The 16,135-nt window shown below is 35.0% G+C and overlaps 1 protein-coding gene across 1 annotated transcript in view; it reads right to left on the bottom strand.

The window, feature by feature from the left end:
* The window catches only part of CSTF3 (cleavage stimulation factor subunit 3), a 71,534-nt gene that overhangs the window by 19,305 nt on the left and 36,094 nt on the right, over positions 1-16,135 (bottom strand). The window contains exons 4-8 of the mRNA XM_082844005.1: positions 2,886-2,918; positions 2,060-2,157; positions 817-883; positions 698-732; positions 487-613 (exon numbers count right to left, since the gene is read on the bottom strand). Of these exons, the coding sequence (XP_082700131.1) occupies positions 487-613; positions 698-732; positions 817-883; positions 2,060-2,157; positions 2,886-2,918 (360 nt within the window). The remainder of the gene's footprint in view (positions 1-486; positions 614-697; positions 733-816; positions 884-2,059; positions 2,158-2,885; positions 2,919-16,135) is intronic.

The raw sequence follows: 16,135 nt of genomic DNA on the forward strand, positions 1-16,135 counted from the left end.
GTATGTTTACATAATGGGCTTATTAGTTCAGTTTGTTAAATCATTTTCTTATGAGACAAAGATCTTGGACCACAGCCCTACATCTCACAATTACAAGGGAATAATCACATCACTGTAACCAGGTGAAAGAGGGGCATTGCAACTCATCATTACTACTAGAAAAGCAGTTCTAAAAAGGAACTGTTTCATAAGAGATCAGTGGCAACATGTGTGTGTATGACTGTGTGGATATGGTTTAGCACTGATTAAAAATGGTTTGGTAAGAATTATAATTCTCCCAGAGTATTCTCAAAAAATAACTCAACAGTAAAATGAGACTCTCAAAACATTAGGAATGGTTCTTTCATTACAATCAATATGAAAACAAACGTATGCAGCACTGATATCCAGGTACCTGATATTAGAAAGGCTAGCCTCCACAAATCCACAGTGCATAAAAATTTAAATGGCTTGGTCATAAGAATAAATTACTGTGGCCTAATTTACCTCTTCATACTTGTTATAGTCTCTCCACAGTTGTTCAATGTTGATCATGGGATTAACACAACCTCGTTGATAAACTCTTCGAACAGCTGTTATTCTCTGATTTTCTGCATAAGATCCAACAGCTTCCCTGGCATTGGGTAAGAAATGCCATCAATTATATTATAGCTAAATCAACTGTTCACACAGAAAATAAAACTATAAAAATACTTACACGCCTTTTAAGAAATTGATGTAATCCACCCAAATCTAAGAAATAAAATAAAATGTTAGTATCTTTCTTCGTAGTTTCAAATTTTTTAAACGTATGTATTAAAAAAAATTTAACTCTACCTGATAAGACATAATTTCCATTCCAATTTTATCCAGTGCAAAGTCATATGCTTGAGCCATTTTTTCTCTGAAATAAACATGAAAGACATGTTTCTTATAGAAAAAATTGCATGTTATTAAAATGTATCTACAGCTAAAACATAATCATGATTTCTGATCATATGATCAGAACAGCATTTAAACCGCTTATACAAACAAAATGTAAAGACATCTTTGCAAGTATAAAAACAAAATATAAGACTAAGTTCTTTTGTGTTTAGCTTGTCAATGTCATTATGTACTTTGTTTCTTTTACCTACTACTTGTAAGCTTATCAAAGATAGAGGCCATGTTTTATTTATCTTTCTATCATTTATTAATTTTTTAAGACTTTTTTTTGATGTGGACCATTTTTAAAGTCCTTATTGAATTTGTTACAATATTGCTTCTGTTTTATGTTTTGGTTTTTTGGCCATGCATGTGGGATCTTAGCTCCCCGACCAGGGATCAAACCTGCACCCCCTGCATTGGAAGGCAAAGTCTTAACCACTGGACCATCAGGGAAGTCCCCTCTTTATAGCCTTTAAATTGCCTAATCTTACATGTAGAAGATTCAAATGTGGAAATATCTGGTTCTTTGATTAAGAAGGTAAGTTATGTCTAAAGATCTATTAGCTCTGACATAAAATTTAGGGAGAAAGAACTTCTTCAGTGTAAGATAATAAACAATAATGAAGAAAAAAAAAACAAAGATAGAATTCTGGTTATAGAAATAATCTGCCTATTTGTCATATACAAAAACAGCATTTGAGAAGGTCCATTATTTGGATTCAACAAAGACAGATAGGTGGGGGTAAGTCCTAGTGAGGAGGTCAACTATACAACAATACCATTGTCAAAGATGCCTTGGAATACTTAAGTAGCATATTACAATGTAACCTGCCAGGAGTGGTGCCATGACAAGTAATAAGATGCTTTTTATTAAAGTTTGTCAACAAGCCTGTCAACAAAGTGCTTTGGAGTTGCAAATGTACAGTGTTTCAATATAGAAGAGGGGCTTGGATGATTCAATTCTCCAGAATAAATCTAATGCCAGTGGCTTTCTTTGAAGCATTTTTTTCCATGGTTTACTGACTTCTCAGAGAATCCTGACTTTTCAAACCTTAAGTTGCTTCACCCTCTGGAGTTAAGAGGTGTGAGTTTCTATGGGATTGACTGTGTGCCTCGGGATGACTTGCATTCTTAAGCTCCTGATTTAACTTACTTGTAACTTGGTAGTTTACCCTTGGTTTCTCGGACATATGAAAGATAACACTTCCATAAGTCAATGTGCAAAACCTTCATAAGGCATCTCTGAAATAGCTGTAAATACAATAAAATAATATCAGAATCCACAGTTAAATAAATTTCACATGTACATAGCTGAAATGAAACATTAAAGAAACAAATTCAGCTCCTTTCATAAATTTATCTTCTTACAAATAGATGTCAAATAACAACTCCCTCTATTTTGTTTAGATAATCAAAATCATTCTCATAATTTTGGTCAGCAGAGTCTAATTATTTTCTTTTCCAAAATTTTATTTTATTTTTAAAAATTTATTTATTTTTTTATTTTTGTGTTGGGTCTTCATTGCTGCGTGCAGGCTTTCTCTAGCTGCAGTGAGCGGGGTTACTCTTTGTTGCTGTGCGCAGGCTCCTCATTGCGGTGGCTTCTCTTGTTGCAGAGCACAGGCTCTAGGCACACAGGCTTCAGTAGTTGTGGCTCACGAGCTGTAGAGCACAGGCTCAGTAGTTGTGGCACACAGGCTTAGGTGCTCCGTGGCATGTGGGATCTTCCCAGACCAGAGCTCGAACCTGTGTCCCTTGCATTGGCAGGCGGATTCTTAACCACTGTGCCACCAGGGAATTCCCCCAAGATTTTATTATGAACATTTTCAAGCATACAAAAGGGCTGAATAAGTACAATGAACTCCTATATAATCACTAGCTAGATTCAACAATTGTTAACATTTTACTGTATTTGCCTTATATACGTTAAGTCCTAAATTAAACTTCAGCATACATTCAAAATATTTAAGAGGACTCACCTTTTCGACCTTGTCATAATTTTTAGCTTTAATCTGCAGAGAAACAGAGAAAAATATAGAATTAACACCATTCTTTTTAGAGTACTACCACTATCTCTGAGTGTTTTGATTAAGCTTGTAAATTCATTTCTACACTTTCCTATTTAATTCTGCCTTTTGAAAATAACAAATAGAAGTTTGAACCCAATATGGATAATATGCATTATAAATATGACTTACATAAATTAATTCTATATGGAAAAAGTTTTATAAGCTCATTTATGTTGAACTTTTGTGAATTTAAAATTTTATAAAACAGTCACAAGATGAATAAATATAAACAAGGCATACTTGAATAGGGCTTTAAGTATCTAATGAAGACAAACTTAAAGCTTTATTTTCCCTGAATAGCTACTACTAGAACAATCTGAGTAGGGTAGCAAAAAAGATTTGTGAATTTTGACTACAAATAAATTTTAATCACTCAGTCAATTTACTATACTCCAGGCGCTATGCTAGGCACTGGGGCTACCACAGTGAACAAAACATGCATAGTCTGCCTATGTCCTCATAGAGCTTACAATTTTACAGGGAAAACAAGTGTCAAGATGGGGGAACTACAGGGTGCTATGGGAGCATTTAGGAGGAGCATAAAACTCAGACTTATGGTGTTGCAAAAGATGTCCTGGAAGAAGTGATGTTAAGAATGAGGTGTGAGGTCAGAATGGCTATCATCAAAAAGTCTACAAACAATAAACGCTGGAGACGATGTGGAGAAAAGGGAACCCTCCTACACTGTTGGTGGGAATGTAAATTGGTGCAGCCACTATGGAGGACAGTATGGAGGTTCCCTTAAAAATTAAAAATAGGGCTTCCCTGGTGGCGCAGTGGTTGAGAGTCCGCCTGCCGATGCAGGGGACACGGGTTCATGCCCCGGTCTGGGAGGATCCCACATGCCGCGGAGCGGCTGGGCCCGTGAGCCATGGCCGCTAGGCCTGCGCGTCCGGAGCCTGTGCTCCGCAACGGGAGAGACCACAACAGTGAGAGGCCCGCGTACCGCAAAAAAAAAAAAAAAAAAAAACATTAAAAATAGAGCTACCATATGATCCAGCAATCCCACTCCTGAGCATGTATCTGGAAAAGACGAAAACTCTAATTTGAAAAGGTACATGCACCCTAATGTTCACAGCAGCACTATTTATAATAGTCATGACACAGGAGCAACCCAAGTGTCTATCAAGAAACAAATGGCTTAAGAAGATGTGGTATATATATATATACAATGGTATATTATTCAGCCATAAAAAAGAATGAAATATTGCCATTTGCAGCAACATGGATGAACCTAGAGAATATACTAAGTGAAGTAAGTCAGAGAAAGACAAATATTATATATCACTTATATGTGGAATCTAAAAAATAATACAAATGAATCTATATACAAAACAGAAACAGACTCAGAGACATAGAAAACAGACTTATGATTACCAAAGGGGAAAGGGAAGGGGAAAGGGATAAATCAGGAGTATGGGATTAACAGATACAAATTACTATACATAAAATAGATAAACAATAAGGATTTACTGTATAGCACAAGAAACTATATTCAATATCTTGTAATAACATATTATAGAAAATAATCTGAAATGTATACACATATATATATATATACACACACACACCCCTACACACACACTTTGCTGTACGCTTGAAACTAACACAATATTGTAAATCAATTCTATTTTAATTAAAAACAGAGTTGTTAGACTGGTAAAGAAAGGGAGGAGTTATTCCAGGCAGAAGGAGTTGCATGTGCGAAGACAAAGGTTAAATAAATACTATTAGAATTCCCTTGTTTTGAGTATTTTCATCAGAAGGTAGGTGGGGTTAGTTATTCAATTGTGGTATATCAGCAAATCTTTGTATCAGCTTGATAGGTGAATAATTTGACTGGTTAGAGAAACCTTGGCTTGTGGTCCTTTTCAATCAGTAGTATAGATAAATTTTCCCACTGCTTTCTGGCTTAAGGTGAGGCAGATCAGAACTCTGGTGACAGGCTCTTTTTCTTTTGCTGATTACTTGCTCTTTCTCTCTGGAACTTGTAAGATTTCACCCTTGATCTTCAGAGTTCATAAACTGTAACAGGATTTGCTTAAATATAGGTCTTTGCTCTTTGAGGCAGTTTAGTCAAGGCTCTGAAGTCAAATCTCTTGGGTTCACTTTTTGACTATACACTTAACCATTTTTCCTCTTCTGAATTAGGGGGGATAATAGTACCTATTTTGTAGGGCTGTTGTAAGGACTCAACGAGTTAATAAATGGAAAGCCCTTAGAACACTGCCTAGCAGAGTGAGAACTTAGTAATTGACATTTATTATTACCATGAATTCTGCCAAGGACTCAGCATGCCCTTTGAAGCTAGTCTTGTCTTTCAGCTCGAGACCTCTTCCTGTTTTTTAAATTATTGCCTCTCTTCAATCTGTTCCTTTTTTTTCCTTATTGAACTCCTATTATACACATTAGGTCTACTTCTTCTATCCTCAAAATCTGTTATTTTTACCCTTTCTTTGCCTTTTGGCTCTAAGTTTAAAAATACTTCTTCCGGGCTTCCCTGGTGGCACAGTGGTTGAGAGTCCGCCTGCCGATGCAGGGAACATGGGTTCATACCCCGGTCCAGGAAGATCCCACATGCCGCGGAGAGGCTGGGCCCATGAGCCATGGCTGCTGAGCCTGCGCGTCCGGAGCCTGTGTTCTGCAACAGGAGAGGCCACAACAGTGAGAGGCCCGCGTACCGCAAAAACAAACAAACAAAAAACCAAGAAACTTCTTCCACTAGATTCTCTAGGCCACAAATTTAAGTCTCCATGTTATCATTTTCCTCCAGTTGACCTATTGCTGTAGTTGGTTCAAAAATAATGGCTTTTGGCGCCAGAGGTTTTTTTATTTTTTTAAATACTGCACTTTCAATCTCACTGTGCTCCTATTATTTTGTTCAAGTTATTGTCTCTCTCCTCCAGCAGCTCTATTTTGCTGGGGGCCTGTCCCAACAGCTTGTTTATATTCCTTTCTTGTTGCTGGCTCCTTAGATATGCAGTTATTTCTTCCATCTATTCCCTGAGCTCAGAGTTGGCAGTCCCAGTGTTGTAGTTGACCCTTCTCTACCACGAGAGCTGTGTAGCAGGTGTAAACAGCAAGTTGGCTGTTGGTAGTCTTCTGACAAAAAAACAGAGAGAAATCTTTGCTCAAGAGTAGGGAGGACTCAGCCTGCCAGTGTGGTTCTTTTTTGGTTTCCTGGAGGCCAGGCTGATGTCAACATTCCTCTGGGGCAGAAAGACAGTGGAAGGGTGCCAAGTATTTCTGAGTCAGTTTCTTATTCTTTGTCCTAGGCACTCCACCAGCCCTGTTCTTCGAGACTGCAATAGAATCTGAGGTTTCCTTGCATCCAGCTGCTTGGCTCAGTAAATAGGTTGAGTTGAGAGTAGGAGTGAAGTAAGACAAATTCAAGTCACCAGATTCCCAAGTGTAGATGACAGATTATATACAGTTCTTACAATTGGCCAGGAAAACCGAAACTATTCTTTGGGAAAATTGGCAAAGAATATGAATAGGCAATTCCTAGAAAAGAAAATGTAAATGGTTAAAAATAATAAGTGTTAAAAATAACACTGTTGGTGGGAATGTAAACTTGTGCAACCGCTGTAGAAAACAGTATGGAGTTTTCTCAAAAAACTAAAAATAGAATCATATGATCAGAAATTCCACTCCTGGGTATATATATCCAAAAAAACTAAAAATACTAATTTGAAAATATACATGCACCCCAATGTTCATAGCAGCATTATTTATAATTGCCAAGATATGTATGCAACCTAAGTGTCCATCAACAGAATGGATAAAGAAGATGTGGTAAATATATACAATGGAATACCACTCATTCATGAAAAAGAACAAAATTTTGCCATTTACAGCAACATGGATGGACTTGGAGGGCATTATACTAAGTGAAATAAGACAGAGAAAGACAAATACTGTATGATATCACTTACATGTGGAATCTAAAAAATACAACAAACCAGTGAATATAACAAAAAAGAAGCAGACTCACAGATATAGAGAACAAACTAGTAGTTACCAGTGAGGAGAGGGAAGAGGGGGAGGGGCAATATAGGGGTAGGGGATTAAGAGGTACAAACTATTAGGTACAAAACAAGCTACAAGGATATAGTTACAACATGGGGAATATAGCCAATATTTTATAATAATTATAAATGGAGTATAATCTTAAAAATTGTGAATCACTATATTGTACACCTGTAACTTATATAACATTGTAAGCAACTATACTTCAATAAAAATAAATGCCTCCATTTAAAGCCCATTATATATATATACATATATATATATATATATATATATACACATACACACAATTTTGCAAAGATTACTAGAACTTGCTCACATCTTATCTATTACATTAAAAGTAATGTTATGTAAGTTTAAATAACAGGGGTCTTAAAAAATTATCTTTAGGGAATTCCCTGGTGGTCTAGTCGTTAGGACTCCGCTTCCACTGCAGGGGGTGTGGGTTCCATCCCTGGTCAGGGAATTAAGATCCCTCAGGCCGCAGGCCGTGGCCAAATACAAACAAACAAAAAATTATTTTTAGTCTTTGGTTCTCTAACTTGCAAACAATCATCTCAGGTGATTGTTAAAAATGTAGATTTCTGGCTTTTATAAACAGAAATCCTAAGTTATCCTAATGCGAAAAAGTTTTTAAGTGGTTGGAAATATACCAAAAAATGAACAATTTATGTGTTAGTGTGATGGAATGATTGTTTTTTCCAAAGCTTCTAATAACACGGTATATTATTTTTGCAATTAAAAAAATCATTCCAAGAAAAAATTTAGGATAATTTTAATATTTATCCTTCGATATATCTATTTATCATCAAAATTTGTCATACAACTGCAATATGAATGAATCATTTGAATTTTACCAAAATATGAAAAGTTGTGGTGGAGAAAAAGGACTAAATTTTAAAAAATTGTCAGCTGGGAATTTCCTGGCAGTCCAGTGGTTAGGACGCCTCGTTCTCACTGGGTTTGGTCCTTGGTCAGGGAACTAGGGTCCCACCAGCCACGTGGCCAGGCCAAAAAAATAAGAGAAAATAAAAAATAAAATTGTCAACTTCCTAATATTTTCATTTTATAAAGGGAGAAGACAGTTGGAATTCTAGCAAGATTAATTAAACTTTAAATTTAATTAAATTCAAATGACTAGTTATTTGGGGGAGAGTGAAAACAAGTATAACACTGAACAAACACAGATCTGTTCCTAACTTTTGAACACTTCCTATGTCTAGTTGTTTGTTAACTTCCACAATTACTTCCCAAGCATTAACTAAACATTGTCTTTTGAAACTAAAACTATCCTCTGGGCAGTTATTGGAACTAATGATCATTTACAGTAGATTATTTAATTTTTAAAAGTAAACATTGTCAGAAAAGTCTAAAAAAACCTGTGGTAATGTTCATTTATAACATAGTTTAGATTAGCTATACCTTTTACCTGGAACATTTTTATATGAAGATCTAAAGAAGCCACAATATTTCACTGCTCAAAAATAAGTTTTTCATAGCTGCTGTTAAGAACATATTTTAATATTTCATTGAACAATTTATAAAATGGCAGTATAAATATCTATAATTATAGCTAGCATTTTTCTTATCAGAGAAATAAACCTCTACATATCAACAGCATTTTGGCTGATTTCCTCAAATTCATTTTTTTTTTCTTATGATATAGCTTGGGGAAAATAACCCCACCAAATCCCATAACATCAGAACTTTTTAATGTTATTTTTTAAATTATCAAGTATAAGAATAATTAATAAGCAACTGTATAATTTATTTTGAATGGTTCAAAAACACATTTGACAAGTGAACCCAACTGGCAAGATGACTCTAGAGAGGAAAGTAAATTAGCAAACCAATCTAAAGAAAAAGTAAGTCTCTATATATTTTGTTTAGGTTTTCACATAATAACCATTTGGGGCAAGTCCATACTTGTGTTTTAAGACACTACTGGTCCACACAGCAGAGGCAGACCTAGGCCCCATCTCAAGCGAGTTAACATGGCAGTTGCTTAGGACAAATGTGATGAAAAACTGAATTAATCATAAACCCGCATTCTTAATTTGTCCCCTACATCTTTTCTACTCTAAAGCACAGCACATGCGCTTTCATGGAATTTAGGACAACCAATTTAAATTAAGTTTGAGCTGCAGAAGCTGCCTGATTCTGCTTCTCTTATTATCCAAAAAGCTCAGCCCCAATCCTGAAACCTGAAAGCAAATGGAATCCTAAATACAAACCCCATCTTCCATTAATTTACTCTTTTTCACTACTCTTTTCTGTTTTCAATCCGCTATGCCTTGGAAATTATGTCTTAGAAAATTACAAAATGTAAGCAGATTTAATGAATTTGGGAAACATTGAGGAATGAACTCTAAGATCAAACAACAGATTTTTAAGTTGCCAGAGAAGCTGCAGAAAATTTTCCTTTCCACCCAGTCCCAATTTTAAAGTAAAGGTATCAGGAGAGGAGTATCTGCCAGTAAATTCATTTTTATTCAACAAATAATTGTGTGCCTATGTGGCAGGCTCTTTTCTATCTCTAGAGATACAGTGGTGGATTAAACTAAGTTTTATAGTTCATGGAGTTATATTTTAGTGAGGGAGTCAGATAAATAAACTAGGTAGTTTAAAATGTTTGCTTATCTATGCTTCCTAAGTTTTCCTATAATATACTGTACTATTTCCATAATTTTCCTATTAAATGTAGTTACAAATGTATGCCTACATACACATACACGGATTTACATTTAACAGATTGGCCAAAACCATGTTGTTGTCCCATAAATTTCCAGTTCCTCAAGGTACTTAAAATGTGCACAGAAATAACATTTGTTAAATATGAGTGTAAAGTATAGACCATTTATAGTCTCAGTATGATTGACATTAAAATGTGCTAATCAAAAATATGATTATCTTCAGTTTTGGATTAAATTTATGTTCATTTTGATTCTTTGTACTAACCAAATTACGTATTAATTAATCTACTTTTCTGAACCAACTAAAAAGTATTTGTAGCATGTTTAGGATTTACCAAGTAGATATGGGAATACGGACCTGAACTCTATCAAAGAGCTTATAATCTAGTTAGAATCATAAAATTATTGGAAAGAACACAGGACTAAATTTAAATTATTTTCTACTTGTGCCATGTCTTATAAAATCCAGAGGAACAGGCGTTCCATGCAAATTAGAGTTACCAAGGAAAAGTTTTATTGTTCAGATGGAATCCTGGCCATTAATGAGAAAAAGTTTCTGTAAATTCGTGAAATAACATGAGTTTCTGTAGAACAGTGAAAACACTCACACAAGAAAGAATAGGTATTAGGAAAATAGGTTAGCTAATTGTGGTGGAGGTCCATTACAGGAGGCCTAAAAAGCCAAGCAGAGTTTAAATCTGATACACAAAAATTGGCTATCACACAATAAGGAAAGTACAGAAACTATGGCTCATCTGTGTGTGGGCGGGGGCGGTTTGAGGGGGTAAAGGTAGGAAAGAAGACAGAGGTGGCTTTCAGTGCCATGGAATGAGGCAAGCAGCCACTAGCTGAGAGAATAGCTAAGAGGCTGTTGCTATCATCCTTAAGTGGGATAATAGTGGCCTGGGCTTGGGAGAGGGAGAACAGGGAGAGCAAAACAGTAATATAGAGCAAAAAACAATAGTCATTTTTTCATGGGAACGAACATGGAAAATGTTATAGTAGTTGCTGCTCAATAAAGTTTACTTTTTATTACATTTGCGATGACCATAAATTCAGGTAGAAACTGTTTACAGTTAGGAGATAAGGTATTGGTTTTCAAATAAGACAGTGGGATTAAAGATGTACATTTGAGTCACTTGTTTAAAAAAAATTTATATATACCTAGAGCATGTAATACCTAAGGCATTAAGTATATTCTCTGAAGAAGAGAATACACAGACAAGCAAAGATTAATTTCTCAAAATTTATCCATTATTCAGGCAGAGAAAAGGAAAAGAACTCCAAAGAGTACTTGAGATAAGAGAAAAAGGATAAAAATCACATCAGAGAAGTCAAAGACCATTATAAGAAAAAGACGTGGTGGATGGTGGGATAGGCCACAGATCAAAAGGAACTTTGGGTATAGGAAAGATCCGTGGATCTGAAAATAAGAAAATTATTGCTTATCTATTACAAATTTAAATTTAAAAGCTGAAACAATTCAACTTCTTAGAAGTTGAAATCAATGACAAAATACTGCTAATACCAACAGCATTTATTAAATACTTAAGGTATGTAAGCACTACTCTAAGAGTTTATATGTATTAACTCATTCAATCCTTAGAACAACACTCAAGTAAAGTTACTATTATTATTTACTACTTAAAGATGACAAAACTGAGGAAGGTTTAGTAAGTTGCCCAATATTGCACAACTGAGCTCGTAGCTATTACACTACATTGCTCTTTAGCAAGATATAGGTATGAGGATGTTCATTCAAAGAGTGCTTGTGGTAGAGAAAAGTCTGGAAACTTAAAAGACCAAAGGCAGACTGACTAAATAAATTATGCTTTGTCTAAACAATGGAATGGATTATGCATATATACATAAAACTTTAACATAATGATGTATATTTATAATACTGAATGGAAATATGTCCACAATATATTTTTTAAAGGAAGTGGAATTTTAAAATTGGGCACACATTTGGTATGTTTATCCAGTCTACTTATCCTCCTCATCCCACCCCCTCTGTGTCTCTATCTAGAGTGCAAGAGACATAAACTCAGGAGAAATGCACGCAAAACTGTTAGCCAAAACTGTTATCACTGAGAGAACACAGAATTTTTCTGTCTCAGTTATTTCTGTGACAGATTTTATTTCTATAACACAATTTCACAGCAGCAAAGAGAAATGGGTTTTTGTTTTTTTAAAAGAAAAGAAAGAAAATCATAGCTGACTTGGGTCAGTAAATTCCTCTTCTGAGTAATTCGTTGGTATTTTTCTCTGGTTATAAACATCTCCATTTAAAACTCATTCTTAAATGCTCTCAAATCCTCAGCCAGGCCTACCAAGCTGAAACAGTTATTAAGTAATTGCTAGCAAATCAGGCAAAATTAATTTCAACCAAGAATGTCAAAGGTAAAACTTTGACCTAAATTTGATTTTGTCCCAATTTATAGGGCATCTGTCAACAATCCTCACTTATTTATAGACTCAGCCTATTTCACTTAATGTCTAAACTCTTTGCTCCCAGTAAACACACTTTGTAAACACCAGGCCAAATCATTACTTTTCAAAAATAATCTGCAAACTCTGAATAAGAAAAACAGAGCAGGATATTTCACTTTTTGAGAAGTGAGTAGTTTGTTCTAAAGTATCAAAACATCACTCATCTTCATGGCTCCATTGGTTTTGCTACTCTAGCCCCCCTACAACCCCCCCCATGCGACCTCAACATCGATGTATTACATAGATTTTCTTTCTAAATGGTAAATTAAAGTTGAGAATGAGAAATGTGTACAATCGTTTGAGATCCTCGAGCTACCAGAAATGTCAAGAGAACCAAGTTTATAAGCCACTGATCTCGAAAATGGAATCAGTTCTGTACTGCACAACCGGGGAAGTGCTCAGGTAGGTGTGCTGATTCACTTCTCTTAAAAGCCTAATATCAGTTTATTTCTTTCACATCCATTTATAGTCTTCTCGAGCCTGCTACCTTAATTTTTAGCTTTTATGAATTGTTCACTTAACAAAATAAAAATGCTTCCAGGCAAACTTAAAATATTATTCAATACTATAATTTCTCTAAGATTACTACGTGAACTTTATACATTGCCTTAGAAAGTATCTCACTCTACTCTCATTTTGCTGAGTTAATCTCCCATTAGTATAGTCACACAACTTTTTAACATGTGGTGAAAATTTTTAGAGTAGAAAACCATTTACGATTCTTTCATCTTTCACAATACTTCTCACTGCATATTGAGAATTGCTATTTTTAAAAAATTAACAATTGAATTATCATTGGGCAAAAGCCTTATTTTAATCACTCCTCTGATCATTCTAGTTTCATAAATCAAGATAATTTCTTTCCCATTTTGATAGATTCCTATCAGAATATCAATTTGCTTGCCTAATTTTCAGTGGCATCAACTGGCATCATAAGTTGGTGTTTTTTTTTGTGGTACGCGGGCCTCTCACTGTTGTTGCAGGCTCAGCGGCCGTGGCTCACGGGCCTAGCCGCTCCGCGAGATGTGGGATCTTCCCGGACCGGGGCACAAACCCGTGTCTCCTGCATCGGCTGGCGGACTCTCAACCACTGCGCCACCAGGGAAGCCCCATCATAAGTTTTTCTATGCATTTCTTTGTTACTAATTCTGTGTACACTTTAATACTGCTGAATCAACATGTATACTAGATACATAATATCATAGGTAATGCTTCATCTCTAGCTTTTCTTAAAACCACTTTTCAAAAACAGGATTAAACTTCTACAATGAAGTGGATATAAATCCAGTGGATTACATTTCTCTACTTTTTGAGCAACTTGCCTACTCTTCCAGTATTTCCCTATCAACATAGACTTATGAATGATGATTTCCTCATTCTATGAAAATTATAGTACATTCATTCCTGAGACTAAAATATTATGTTTTTTTCAATGTTGCTTTTCAAATACTCTTAATTTTAGTTCAGAAATTACAATCACGTTCTGTAACTCTGCCTTTGATGCCCTTTTAATTTTATCCAAGAAGTTAAAACCTACACCTGTATTTTATGATCCAATTCCAGTTTTCTCAATCTTCTAAGCATAGTTTATTTCTATTTTGTTAACGAAATAACCTAATTTCAGGTTCCCTTTAAAAAATATTAAATAATCTCCTAATCATCTTTCTCACCAAAATTGTACATTTATTTAATCTTTTTTCTCCCTACTCTTGTGCAAACTATACATTGGCCATTTTTACTGAAATTCTGAAGCAATTAAAAAATATCATGACCTGAAATTTTTGAAAGATGATGTCAGCAACCTTTGATAGTGAAATAATCAAGTCTAAAGGATAAATGTAACGAAGTTATAAATGTGTAAAGATATTTAAGTAAAATTGTATTTGTTAGTTTCTCATAAAGCAAAAACTGGAAACTATATGAATGCACAACAATAAAGGCCTGGTTAAAAAGCATATATCTAGGGCTTCCCTGGTGGTGCAGTGGTTAAGAATCCGCCTGCCAGTGCAGGCGACATGGGTTAAATCCCTGGTCCGGTTAGATCCCACATGCTGCGGAGCAGCTAAGCCTGTGCGCCACAACTACTGAGCCTGTGCTCTAGAGCCGGCGTGCCACAACTACTGAAGCCCACGTGCCTAGAGCCCGTGCTCCGCAACAAGAGAAGCCACCGCAAGGAGAAGCCCGCGCACCGCAACGAAGAGTAGCCCCCGCTCGCCGCAACTAGAGAAAGCCCAGGCACAGCAACGAAGACCAAGCACAGCCAAAAAAAAAAAAAAAAAAAATTTAAAAAACAAAGCATATATCTAAAATGAACTACTTTGGCATATTTAAAAGTGATTTTGTATAATAAACAACACAAAATATGCTATCATGTAAAAAACTTAAGTTACAAAAAAGTTTAAAGATTTTATAGATAGCTACATCTAGAAAGGCTAAGTGGTGAAAGTGGGAATACGGATGTTTCTTCTCTTTATGCTTACATTTTTCTAATTTTTCTGCAATAAACATATATTACTCTTTCAAATAATATTTTCCTTTATCAGTGCAAATGTAAAAAGTGTAAGTTTTATAGAAAGCTCATTATAAGTTCTGTAATTCTTGTTAAAACTATAAAAACCTCACTTCAGTAAAAAGATTTAAAAAGAATGCTAAGAATTATACTGTCATACAATTCACAATGAAATAACAATGGATAGGGACTGATTAAAACTCTAATATGTACTTTGAAAACAGATTTCACATGGTTTAGATAATTCCATGCAAACACCCAAATCAATTTTATTTTTAATTCTTTTGAATGAAAACATGGTTTTCATTTCCCATGTAACACTGCTTTAAATACCTACTTAAAAGATGAGAAGTTGGAATTTTGAAAGTGGAGGTTTAAATAGGTAGACATAGCTAACAAATTATCTTCATGAAAAGCAAAGAAAAAATTCAGGTAAAAAATATTAAACTCCAGAAGAATCAGTAAGACTGAGACATGAATCTTCTTCCTCCATGGTAGACATGCTCCAAAACTGAAACTTTGGCTTTATTTTAATGGGTTAAGTCCTACTTTGAAATGTTAAGTACTACTTCCAGAATGTTTATTAAATAATCTAATAGATACTTAAATTTTAAAACTTTTTCCCTAACTTTGTAAGTTCCTAAGTACATTTATTTAAAGGCTTATCAAGAAAGCATGCACTATGTTCTCTGGAATTTGTTTTATATAGTTTGAAATGTTTGGTTTATATTTCACTTTTTATCTCCTCCAGACATATGTTTGTGATGACATTTTCCAAAGTGGTATCACCTAAAGTAAAGAATTAAGTCCAAATTCTATATAGAACACTGCCATTAAGGTTTCAGTAGACAAGATTGCAATAAAGATTATATTGGAATTCCCTCCTTGTGCTGTGACAGAAATGCAAAGAAAGTTGAAGGGGAAAAAACCTGAAGAGCAAGCTCTGGATCAAGATGCTGTTACTTTAGCTGGTAAATGAAGTCTGGAGGAAGGCTCCTATAATCTAATAAACACATGCCCATTCTTAATAATGGATCCTAATATACAGGTCTGATTTTGTCCAGGCTTTGTGTAACAGGTTAGTGGGGATGTCAGATTATTGAAAGCTGTGACATGTAAAAAATAACAGGAAAATAAAAAATTTCCTAATACTGCTTCTCAAAGAAGTCGAACTCCTAACAGCCCTTTCCCAATCACTCCCTAAACCTAAAGGAAGACAGGACAGCGACAAGACCATTGCTCTATCCTCCTTCCCACATTCCCTCATCATCTCACAATATGCACACAATACTCTAAGGATGGACTTTCAAATTGCTACAGTTGAGATACATTGCTGGATAGGAGGGTATGCATGTTCGAAAACCAGATTTTATGAAGTATTTACCTGACCATTGAGAAAACTAGTTTAAAAATATTTAATGTTAAATAAGTAGTAC

This window comes from Leucopleurus acutus (assembly GCF_964270905.1).
Source record: "Leucopleurus acutus genome assembly, chromosome: 8".
NCBI classification, from domain to species: domain Eukaryota; kingdom Metazoa; phylum Chordata; class Mammalia; order Artiodactyla; family Delphinidae; genus Leucopleurus; species Leucopleurus acutus.